The sequence below is a fragment of the Lethenteron reissneri genome, chromosome 38, assembly GCF_015708825.2.
Source record: "Lethenteron reissneri isolate LAM-NWPU_2019-01 chromosome 38, ASM1570882v1, whole genome shotgun sequence".
NCBI lineage: Eukaryota > Metazoa > Chordata > Hyperoartia > Petromyzontiformes > Petromyzontidae > Lethenteron > Lethenteron reissneri.
Window position 1 is genome coordinate 9135395 of NC_083816.1, and position 12651 is coordinate 9148045.

Consider the following 12651-nt stretch of genomic DNA (forward strand, 5'->3'; position numbering starts at 1 on the left):
TTAAATTTCATTCTGCACACTTTGGCTAATTCAAGCTCGGAATGAAAATATATATTGATTGGTTTGACTCGTGTGCTACGCAGCACCCGACCCTGTCACAAAGTGCTGCCCCCTGAATGAAAACCAAGAGGTCCCCATGGAGGGATCGCTGAAAGTAGTTCCGCTCGCTGAAAGTAGTTCCGTCCACTTCCACGGGCCGTTCTCCAGCAAGAAGGGCACCCCTGCTGCACGAGAGATCTGAATGAATTCCTATGACGCACCGATGGTACAATTTTGAATAACACTGCTCTTTAAAAAGCAAACGTTTTAAATAAATATTTTCTCCAGTGAAACGCAACGGATGCACATTGAAGCAATGGAGCGCGCGTGCGTGTAAATTTTACGTGACATCGTGTGTTGGCACAACATCTCTGTGCAGCGTGTGATGGCACAATAAAATTATCTAGTAGCCAAAGACCGTGAATTGGGATGTGTAAATAAGGTGAAGGTCACACACGCGTGGGTTGCAAGCGTGCATTTTAATTGTTGCTAACGGCCGTTCGGTGGACATTATAAACACGAAAACGGGCGCTAAATAATTGACCAGCATGCGAAACAACAACACCTCCCAAGAAGCCGGCCTGATCTACACGTCTCGTTGCGACCCAGAGGTATTGGAGCCTTTGCGCGAACTTTTTTAGCGGCATCGTCAAGGGCAGCGTCGCGCGAGCACTGGCACGTTTTCGTCGAAGCCGTGCTGTTGACTGTCCTGAGACTTTACGACGCCGCAGCCGAGGTTATTTGAGCACATGCTAAGCATCGCGTGCGGGCTGGGTGTGCACGCCCAGAGCTCGTAAAAGATAGCGGAGAGAATAAAAGGATCAGCACCGTCACGACAGAATCCGGCTCTTGATTGTGCGTGGTCATGACGACCTACGCTTTTTATAACGGGCAATAGGCCGAACCACCTAGCTCCAAGCCTTGAGAAGGTTGTTTGTTGTAACGGAGTAACTGGCGAACCCGCGCGAGACCACTTGAACTTTATAACGTGTCCACTTTTGCCCTAATGCTTTCCTTCCGCGTAAACGTTTAAAACGAAGCCTCTGCAGTGCGTTCGGCGGAGAATTAGAAGTGGCTTCCAACAAAACTGTCAAGTTGGCATCGGTTCAAATGTGCGAAAATATTGTTTTTAGAAGCTGTCCGGTGTAACGACTTCATAAAGAGATTGAGTGTATTAAAACCAACGGCTTGTATTATTTGCCAAAGCTTCTCCAAAAAAATGTGGTGATTTTTGTTTTTCATTCCTTGGTACTTATGTTCTTGCCCGAGGGGACCAGGGGTCTGCAACCAAAATAAGAAGAGGAGCCATTTTTTTTCGAATTCGGTAAAAAAACAAAACCCTATTTCAAGAGTCGCAATGCGTTTTGAATGCGAGAGAGATGGCGCAGGAACCGAGGGTTTGCCAACCCCTGCCACCTATACCCCCAACCGCATGAATCGGCGACTCCTCAACTTGTACGACAGTAGAGAACTCGGACACGCGTTGGTCACGGTCGTCTTCGGGTTCTTTAGGAATGTGCGGAGGCCTCGGCAGGAAACGTGAGGAGCGATGATGGCCGCCGCCGGTGGTCGTGACCTCCCAACGAAGTGGCATCGCCATTGACGGGGGCAGCGCATCGTCGCGCGACGCTTTCGGATGTGCGGCTGCCTGGAACGCTCTTACTTAAGATTGTATTACTCTTTGGTTCTTTCGGTAAAGTCACGTAGGTGAAAAAATAAAATAAAAATGAAAAATAAAATAACCAAATTTAAATCACGACGTTTTGGAAGCAACACAAGCTTCCATCATCAGGTGGGACAACCACAACAAAAAAACAAAATTACTGTAAAACTTCAAATCTAGAATAAGATTTTATTAGGAAGCCACTCGTCCGAGATTGAAAACTAATTTCTTTTTAGAACTGCTTTTTGTGTTAATTTGTCTTCCCCCCCCCCCTCCACATCTCCCGTTTTAATCACGGTTGACGATGTATGGTGTGAAAGAACTTCAACATACATCTGAATAGAAAACCAAATTTATTTATTTTTTGCTACAAATACAGCAGCAAGCCTATAGTTCATGGCTGAATGTAATGTTAGCATGGCATTTTGCTCACCGGTCCTACATAAACCCTCCTTGATGTAACAGACCCTTACTCTCATCGGTCTTTGCGCCTACAGGCTGTAGAAAAAGGTCAAGTCCGAGAGGTTATCGCTGCCTATTCAGCTGTTTACCACCATCGCTTCTCTCGCCAGATTTCCAACCGCAACTTTTGTTATTGTTAAGTCGACACCTGACCTCGCAAGGTCCACTTTGGCAGTGCCGCGCTATCTGGTTTTGGTCATTGAACTCCCGAGTGCCATGCCAATGCCTGTCACGGTAACCTGCAGCTCCTCCATCCTATGCACGTGACCCACCCATCGCAAGCCTCGCTTTCTGTTTGCACCTGCAAACACTTTCTTCACCCTCTGCTGTTGCAAGCATCCTGCATTCAAAGGACAAACTTATTCTCTAGTTCCTTTTGTTAAAGTCTAGCTCTGACCTGAACCTTGACAGACAATTCCCCCTACTTCCTCGTGTATGTGTGTATATACATGTGTGTACATACAATCGTATATATACATGTGTGTACATACAATCGTATATATACATGTGTGTACATACAATCGTATACATACATGTGTGTACATACAATCGTGTACATACATGTGTGTACATACAATCGTGTACATACAATCGTGTACATACATGTGTGTACATACAATCGTGTACATACATGCGTGTACATACATGTGTGTGCATGTACATACATGTGGAGCAGTAGTGTGGTGGTTAGCGCACTGCGCTACGAACCCAGTGACCCGAGTTCGATTCCCGCTCATGGCCAACACCGGTGAAGATTATCTGAACCGGTGACAAGCCTCCCTTAGGTTGACCTGGTGCAGTGTGTAAACATCACCACGAGGGAGACAAAGGTGGCCGGGCGTGGTGCTAATCGGACATGCATCTGTGTGACTCTGTTGGCGCTTGGGCCCCTTTTCCTCAGCCACGGGCTGTGACCACTCGGTTTCCCTCGCTCCTCTCGCCTGTAATTCCCTATTTTGATACCCCCCCCCCCTCTACTACTTTAATGTTTTACACCTTCATAAAAGTGTATTGTGAGGCAGTTACATTGGGATGCTAAATCGATTCAATTATTGTCATCTGCCTGTTGCTGTCGATCTGTCGGTCTGTGCATCTGTGCCCCTCTCTCGTCTCTCCATCCGACCAGCTTGCCCGTATGTTCCGCCGCCCTTCGTGCCTTTTTCAGATCGTGCGGCATGACCGCGTGATGGAGGAGATTGTGTTCCCGGTGCCGAACGTGTGCGAGTTCCTCACGAGCCAGTCGAAGTCGCGCGTCTACCTCACCACGGAGCGTGACGACCAGGGCAGCAAGATCAGCGACTTCTTCCAGAGCTCTCATGAGCTCTTCTCCGAGATGGTCTGGCAGAAGCAGCTGAGAGGTGGAGCCCTCTTGTTCCTCGCCGTGGCGTTGCCCGTCGTTAGGAAACCGCGCGTCTGGAATATGCGCAGTCCTCCATGCCATGCGTTTGTGTTCAGAATAATTTTATTTTCTATCTCGCAAACCTTACCTGGCTGTGTGCAAGTCCAGAACTGCGCTCCCCTCCAATCCGTGTTCCGTTGCCGTGTGTGCCCAAGTGCCTGTCCACAACAATGCCATTGTCGTTTTTGCAATTTGCTCATCTCTGATGCATAACACAGCGTATCCATTCGCGTCGTTATAGACAACATAACTAACGCACTGAATTAACATACAGTGCGTCCACAAACCCATCTGCCCGTTTGTGCAATTAATGAGACCCACACACCAAATCCGGATTGTAAATTAACAATTCTAAACGAAACTGTTGTAATTATCTGCATTGTTCTGTGTTTTTATTTTCTTGCCATTTGCTATGACACATTTCCATCCAGGTTTAAACGGCATTTAAATAAATGTTACTCAGGCATGAAGTATGCGATGGAGCGAGTCCACTGCTCCAAGGCAATGATGTCCTCGCACAACCACGGTTTTATTGGTGGTGGTGGTGGTGGCAGTGTTGCAGTTACCGTGCTGCGCTTCAAACCCGGCAACCCGAGTTCGATTCCCGCTCACGGCCAACACCAGTGATGATCTGAATCGGTTCTGGGCCTCCACTCGGTTAACTCGGCCTTAAATGAAGTCCCTGTTATGATGTGTAAACATCGCCACTGGGGAGATATCAGTCGGGAGTGGTGCTGACCTCCCCCTCATGTACCATGCTGGCCTTCAATGGTGCTCTCTAACAATACTTGCCCCAACAGTCTGTTAAGGCTATACGGGGGATTTTTGGTGGAGGGCGGTGGGGTAATAGTTACGGTGGCTTTACTCCACTCCGCAGTGCGCCCGATGCTCTACTGGTGCTCCAGACACATCACCCTGTGGGGAACCATCTCCTCCAACCTGACCGTCTTCATGAACCTCCTGGTTGCCTTCTTCTACCCGTTCAACTCCAGCAGCGGAGGTAGGATCCACCGTGCCTCCCCCAACAGGCGCTCGCCAAGGGCATCATTAGCCCATCGTCAGTCTTTTGTGGGTTGTGAAGTGGCGGGCGGGTGGGGGGGGTGCCAGGCCCCCCGGTGCTGATGTCACTCGGCCATCGACGTTAGCTTTGGGCCGGGAATTCGGTGCCTTGTTTTGAGCAGCAGTGCCGCCGTTCCGCCATCGGGCTGGATGGATCCGGAATATAAACGGCGGAGGTTTGGTGACCCTTTGCTGTCAACTCTGCGTGATGCAATTAATGACGTGCAGTGAGATGTCTCGGAATTTTTGCACCTAGAAAAAAAATATTTATTTACTTCTGCCTGCCCTTGCATTGCATTTGTGCGATTCTTTTTTGTTATTTTATTGCTAATGATTGTAATTTAAACTCTCGTCTGCGGACTTCCTCAAGCTTGTTCATACTCTAATCTCATTTATTTGAAGAAGGCATCATTAGTGCGAGCGCTTTCAGAAGGCACGGCATGGAAATATTGGTATTTAACTTGTGGCAATAAGCAGTTGCAAACAGCAATCGGTGGTGGAGCAACGAATCTAATTATTTTCAGAGGTGGAAAATTGTCATCAAATGAGTTCTACAGCGACGACGGGCTTCTTTGCTCGAGCTGAAAATATCCATTTTGCAGGTTTTTAGTGTGAACGCGCTTACTTTTAGAAACGTGTGAAATGGCCAGCTTTGCGTGCTTCAAAACACGCAGTACTCTCCCCCGCTTCACGACCACAATCGTGGGCGATTTGTTTTTTTGAGCGAAAAACACAAATCGACAGAGCGGCTGAGGGAGAAATGCTCGGGCAGCAGGATTCACCCTTTGAAATAACGCCCCTCTCAAGGCCTTTTTGAAAAATACCGTCTTTGTTGTATTGCATGAAAAAATGCAATACAACAAAGACGGTATTTTTCATTGCATTAAAAAATGCAATACAACAAAAACGTGAACCTCCTGTTTTCACGAGTAACCTTCATCAAGCCAGGTGGTGAAAGAGGGGGGTGGGGACCGGGCCCCCAAACCGCTGCGTGGGGGGCATCCGTTGGTGACGTGGAAACCACCCCCCTTCCCCCCCCGTGATACCGAGCGGCGCAAAGCCGCCCACCACCCGCAGACACAGACGTCACGCGCGCCGGCGCTCGACGGTTCAACCTTGAATCCTTTATCACAGCCTGTGGCGCTCGTGTCAAGGCGATCGGTGCACCTGTGTACCTGGCGATGTGTTTTATCTATTTGTTTTCTACCCCCCCACCGCACAACTCGCCTGTCAACTTTGGCCATCGTCTCACTCGGAATGAGAGCCGGTGGAAGTGCGTGTGTGGCGGGTTCGTATCTCGATCTCTTAATTGGTCCGGTTGTGGGCGCCGCTATCTCCATACTTGTGTTTGTGGTTGGTGTCGCCCTCAAGCAGGTTTTGCACTTTGATTACTGGGGTGTGTGTGCGCGTGTGTGCAAATCGGAGGGCAATACACCAGGCCCATTTGTAAAGGCTTGCACTTGAACAACGCCGTTTTTAGAACCTGAAATGACATGGTTAGAGCATTAGGTCTTGCTGGGAATGAATGTTCTCTCTGTCAGGGAGACTTCCTCGTCTTCGTTCTGTTCGGGGTCTAGGCTTCAGATTTTGGTTTTGCTCGTTCTTCACCTTTTGAGCGGGAGGTTATTTTTGATGGCCTGTTTTTCAGATCGCACACCCATCGTCCTTAATCATCATACTATGTACGCAATTCTTCCACCGAATGTTGTTCCTACTACGGTGGCTCATTGCGTGCACAATTTAATCTGCTTTAACGTATAGTTACGTGGAAGTTTAACCCTCTTCAATTAAATCCGATTTTGTTTATTTTAAGCTTGCGACACGTGCGTCGATTCGTCTGTGCTGCTCATTGATTATTTACAAATTGCGCTGATGTTGCATGTCAGCAATTTTATTTGACGCTGCGTTGGCAGTGACGCACACGCGCACATGATAAATAAATAAAAACGATACACATTCGTCAAACACTGGCCCTAAAAGGAAATGTATATTATAGGCGACCTTATCGGGCAATTGGTTCTTCATGTTACATCTCGGCTAACGGAGCAAACAAAATGTTACAAAGGAGACAATAAATGAGAAATAATACGAATGAGTTAAATATGAGACGAACTGAATTGTTGCATTTCAGAGCTCACGACCCTCCTTTGGCAAGTGGTGGACTGGCCTGGAGGGCAAATCGTCACAGACCTCGTTATTATGGATTTTTCTGTATTATTGAATTTGCTGTAATTATGCTTGTCAATTGCAATTTCTGTGAAGCCTCTCGTTCCTTCCCTGTGCTTGCGCAGCGCCTTTATCATGCACCAGCGCATGAGTAGAGATGTCGCGACGCGGAGATGTCGCCACGAGTTGACGAATCGTCATAATTCGGCGCCGCGATTCCATTCGCAAAGCAATTGCACGTTTCGTGCCGTTGCGCAATGTGTAAGTCTATACTGCTGCGAAATTGTAGAATGGGTTTTATTGCTGGGGTAAATCTAATCTAGTGTGGTGTGAATCTATACAAATTTTTTTTTGTTTTACCAAAAGAGAAATAGAATCTCATAAAAAATTAGCGATTTTTGTACGTGGTTTGACGCGAGACGCAAGCGTAAGAATCCATTTTAATTGAACAGCCAAATCCCCAGTGTTCACATTCTCTTTCTACATCAATGTACCAGTAAACTATGGCTTACACCCAGCAGCGGCCCACAACTCTATGCCTCAAGGACCCCCCCCCCCCCCCACCATGGGGGAGCACTTTCTCTGATCACCAACCATCAGGGTACATGCAGCGTGTGCGAGGCCTTAATTTTTGTTTTGGTTTCCCCCCCTCCCACCCACCGCATCTCCGATTGTGCATGGTTGGCTGCGTACGGTAAGAAAGAAGTTCAACGTAGACAACTTTTTTCGCACCGTACATGGCCGAGCGCGCTAATCGGAGGTGCGGGGGCAGCTCAACATCCATACAAACACAAGTAAAATGTATGTAATGTAGAACTTCTTTCGCACCTTTTACGTAATCAACCTTGCGAGTTGAAGGTGCGTGGAAGAGAATGGATTGGCGATCGTCAGAACATGGAGCGAGATGATTGGGGTTGTTGAGAATTGGCGTTGATAAGCACCGTGTGTTTGCACGACGTGTAAAGGTAAAACACCACGTGGCCACTATGCATGCCTACCATTGTGGAACACTGCAGAGTCGTGCAGAGTTTGTGTAGCAAGCTAAAGCACTCGACCACTCGGATCCCCCTGTCCTACAAGCACAGTGCAATTCTAATACTCAGAAAAAAATACTTACCTTTTATTCAACGCTCGCCCCCCCCCCCTCCACCTACCTGAGACTTGGGATTCTCTTTCAAGAAGATCCTGCATTGCGAAGTTACGGCCAGTTTCATTTGAAGAGTTTGGCATGTAGGAGGAAATGCCGGTACCTGGAGAAAACCCATCACACCTCGGGGGGGATGAACACGCAAAGGTCGCCAAAGGTAGATTCACGAATCCGTTGCCGTGCTGGCCGCCTCCACAACCCCAAGTATTAAAACACCTGGTATTCCTAGGCAGTCACTCGTCATTTAAAATCTAACCATGCATTGCCTGACTGGCCTGTCAAGATTCTAATGTACGTGTGTTGAACTTCTTTTGCACTGTACATAGCCAACTGTGCTAATCGGAGGTGCTGGGGGAAGGACAACAGACTAAACACAAAGTGTGCGTTCAGTGTGACATGGTCATAACGTTTGGCGTGGTGGCTGTGTGGCTTGGAGGTCGGAGGAACGGAGCTGGCACCGTGTAAAGGTCCTGGGTTCGAATCCAGACCGCTGCCACCTGTGATTAAGTGTATACATTGATGATCACTGCACGGAGGAAAAAAAGAAACATCCGGTAAAATGTTCTGTGCTATAATTTGGCTAAATCTCATCTGAGGATGAAAAATATCTATTTGACCGTAATGTGTTGCAGAGCAGGTGGGGAACTGTTGCCGCGTAATGTGTGGCCCAGACTGCTTGAAGGGATCGGAGGTAACTCCGTGCGATATTCGCCGCTCTGCGCCGCTTCGTCAGACGATCCGAACCGCTGACGACTCGTCTCTTGACACGACGCTGAAACAATGGCTGGACATCTGTCGAGCTTCAGAGCTCATTGGGTTTCTCCAGGATAAATTAACCTGATAAGTCGAAGTTAAACGTGGAGGGAAAACGCTCATTGTTATATATTAAGAGCTGCCTCTGTGTGTGGTAGTGGTAGTGTCACGGTTAGCGCGCTGTGCTACGAACCCCTGTGACCCGAGTTCGATTCCCAGTCACGGTCAAAACCAGTGGCGATTCTCTTAGCCAGTCCTGGGCCTCCCCTAGGTCGACTCGTCCTCAAATGAGTACCTGGTGCAGTGTGTAAAACATCGCCACTGGGGAGACAAAGGTGGTCGAGCGTGGTGCTGGACACCCACCCCTTCGTGTGCCGTGCCGGCCTTCATACAGTGAGGGAAAAAAGTATTTGATCCTCTGCTGATTTTGTACGTTTGCCAACTTCACTGCATGAAAGGGACGATGGACGAGGCCATGTACCGTCAAATCTTGGGTGAGAACCTCCTTCCCTCAGCCAGGGCATTGAAAATGGGTCGTGGATGGGTATACCAGCATGACAATGACCCAAAACACACAGCCAAGGCAACAAAGGAGTGGCTCAAGAAGAAGCACATTAAGGTCCTGGAGTGGCCTAGCCAGTCTCCAGACCTTAATTCCATAGAAAATCTGTGGAGGGAGCTGAAAGTTCGAGTTGCCAAACGTCAGCCTCGAAATCTTAATGACTTGGAGAAGATCTGCAAAGAGGAGTGGGACAAAATCCCTCCTGAGATGTGTGCAAACCTGGTGGCCAACTACAAGAAACGTCTGACCTCTGTGATTGCCACCAAGTACCAAGTCATGTTTTGCAGAGGGGTCAAATACTTATTTCCCTCATTAAAATGCAAATCAATTTATAACATTTTTTACATGCGTTTTTCTGGATTTTTTGTTGTTATTCTGTCTCTCACTACCATTAAAATTATTGACTGATCATTTCTCAGTGTGGGCAAACGTACAAAATCATCAGGGGATCAAATACGTTTTTCCCCCTCGCTGTATAGGTGCTTTCCCCAACAGTCTAAGGCTATACGGGGCAATCTTTCTCTTTGGTGAAGGTACTTTGCCATTGAGCCTGTCCAGGCTGCTGTGGCTGGCCGTGCTGGTTGTGCTGATGCTCGTGGTACTCCTGCCAAGGCCTCACTCCGTCCGCGCCTTGGTCGTCGTCGTCATCCTCCGCCTGATCTTCTCCGTCGGCTGCCAGCCCATTCTCATCCTGCTGGGCACCGCCAACGTGAGCACGGCCAGGGCCCCCACCGACCGCTGGGAAGTGGGTCGCGACACTGAATTCGGGAACTGTGGTCGACTAATATTTACGTTGACGATTTCTATGGAAGAGGACGTATGTATGTTGAACTTCTTTAGCACCGTACATGGCCAACAGCGATAATCGGAGGTGTGGACGTGATGCTGCGAGGTGAATTAATACTTGATGTTGCCATGTTAATTTATTGTAATGATATTTTTTTACCTCCCATTTGCAGTCACAAATGTGGTGCAATAATAATATTTTAGTTTTTTTACATTTCAGTGCATCATTGTGCCTCTAGTGGCTGCAGAGGTCGTGGGAAGCAATTCGTGTTTTTGGCATGGATTTTGTGGTCCGTGTTAAGAGCTGGGAGGTGATTAGATTGAGAACAGCATTTGGCAACGATGAGGACTTGAGACGCGGACTTCCCTACATAACTAAATCGCCTTGTGCTGGCTATTGCCATGTTAATGTATGAGCAGCCCCAAAGATTTACACAGCCCCGCTCATAATTTATTTTAGAGCGTGCCACGTTGAACTTCCACAGGTTATCGAGATGAAGATTGCAGTATTCCGCGTCGCGCACAAATGCCATGCCCTGTCAGGGTTCGCCATAGCTAATATCGGTATTGAGTGGTATCAAAACTTGTTTTGGCCTTTTCCCCCCACGGTATATTCAGCATCAAAATGAGTACCGAGTGCAGCGTATTAACATTGACGCTGGGGATCCAAAGGCGGGCCAGGCACTGGTGCTGGCCGCATCCGCCATAACATGTGCTATGCCAGTCTTAATAGGTGTCCAACAGTCTGTATGGCATAATAGAGGTTTTTTGGGGGTAGATCACGATCTAACCCTGAAAAAACCTCTATGGATGATATTGGTCGCGAAAGCCTACGCGTTAAGTCTGTGTGGCTATACGGTGGAATATTTGCGCGTGTGTGCGCGCAGGTTCTGAACAAGGTCGTGTTCCTGGTGAGCTTCGTGGGAAACAAGGGAACCTTCACCCACGGTTACCAAGCGATGGTGATGGACGTGGAGTTCCTCTTTCACCTCTCCTACCTCATCATCTGCGCTCTGGGGCTCGTCATGCACGAGTTCTTCTACAGCCTGCTGGTCAGCCCACCGTCTCCCTGCCCACGGCTTTCCCGCATTCCTTCCACGCGTGCTCCTCGCACCCTCTCATCTCGCTCGTCTCTAGCTCGCATTCCAATTCCTTCAAATGCGAGCTCGGTGCGAGGTGCAGGGTCACCACCGCTAGCCGAGTGCGCGGTAGACCGATGGAAAACGGGGCAAGCTCTGACCTTGGTTGTCAGTGCGAGTGGCGACTTTGCACTCGATTTTTTTGCATTAATGTTCTTCGTATGTTGAAAAAAAAATGAGTTCGTACGTTTTTAAAAATACATTTCCGGCCCTTCACATGTGACGATCAAATCTCGCTAACTGCACGGAGGCACTTTTAATGGACTGGCTTGCTAGTTTGTTTTAGTTTTGTGCATGCTTCGTGGTGGATGTAGGTGAGCATGCCCGACTTGTGCAACGAGGGCACCGCACGGCAGACTGCAGTGTAGGCTGGTACGAGCATTTTGTGAGATCTCTACCACCCTAGGGACCTGTTGGTGGCATGCAGTTTCGTATTCATAATTGTTTGTCCATTTTTATAAATAATCGCGGTACCACAGTAGTTTTTTATCTAGCTTGGCAATTGGCGGTTAACGCAGAAGAACAATCCGTAACGTAAATGAATGCGCCATTTGGTGTTTTCGACAAGTGGCACGACCATTGGAAATTCGCGTCAATGCGATCGGAATTCCGCACCTTGTTGCGGGGGGGGGGGGGGGGTGCGGCTGTTGGCTCTGCGTCACGGAAATAACGGGGTCGGGGGGGGGCATTGGGGGACTCAACTGTGTGCTTAAAGGAAAATGGACTGGAGCTTTGAGATGGGGTTTAGATTTTTCGAGAATCGGTACACACTTAAGAATGCAATGCACATTTATAATGAGCAGCAATCGCGACGACTTTTTTTTCTACGGCTTTATTCCCAGCCATGGCTAGAATCGGTGGCACGCGATACCTGAATCTGTCCTGGCCACCTTTCTTCATGGTGAAGTTTTGTGGGCAAACAAACCCACACCCTCATGACCAGCACAATACGAGGAGAGGCTTTCATCCATCCAGCAGTGGATTGTCAAAGTGCTTGACCTTCATGGAGTCCCTGAAGGGAGAGGATGTTGAAAAAGGTTTGAGAGGTGTGACCCTTTCTTGGACTTTTTTTTTCCAAAGAAAAGGGGAAGTTTGAACTCTGGCAGGGGGCAGCACTTGGTCTCTGTTAGCCACTTGAGTTTTCCACCCAGGTTCAGCGCACCACCTGATGACGAATGTTTGTTTACCATGGCAAGTTGTTGAAGCCTTTCAACGATATGACTTGGCGCATGCTTGCATTGCCATTTAGCGGGCACGTGACTTTCGCATTGGTGCCCGCACGAATGCTCCGAAGTGACACGGTGTACTCTGTTGTTTTTCATTGAATGCTCGTCTTGCGCTGGTGCTAATCCTACATCACCACCTTAGAATTCTGATTAGTTTCAAATGAAAGGAGCAAACGTTGCACGTGGTGTTTCGTGACTTCCCAAACCAATGTTCTTGTGAAATCATTACGGAAGCAATTTATCTGGGAAC

The 12651-nt window shown here is 48.3% G+C and overlaps 1 protein-coding gene across 4 annotated transcripts in view; it reads left to right on the plus strand.

The window, feature by feature from the left end:
* LOC133351784 (inositol 1,4,5-trisphosphate receptor type 1-like) overlaps positions 1–12651 on the plus strand; it is a 155555-nt gene that overhangs the window by 111149 nt on the left and 31755 nt on the right. For all 4 annotated transcript variants that reach the window (XM_061567301.1, XM_061567303.1, XM_061567302.1 and 1 more), the window contains 4 exons: positions 3330–3522; positions 4441–4563; positions 9784–9959; positions 10924–11088. In XM_061567301.1, the coding sequence (XP_061423285.1) occupies positions 3330–3522; positions 4441–4563; positions 9784–9959; positions 10924–11088 (657 nt within the window). The remainder of the gene's footprint in view (positions 1–3329; positions 3523–4440; positions 4564–9783; positions 9960–10923; positions 11089–12651) is intronic.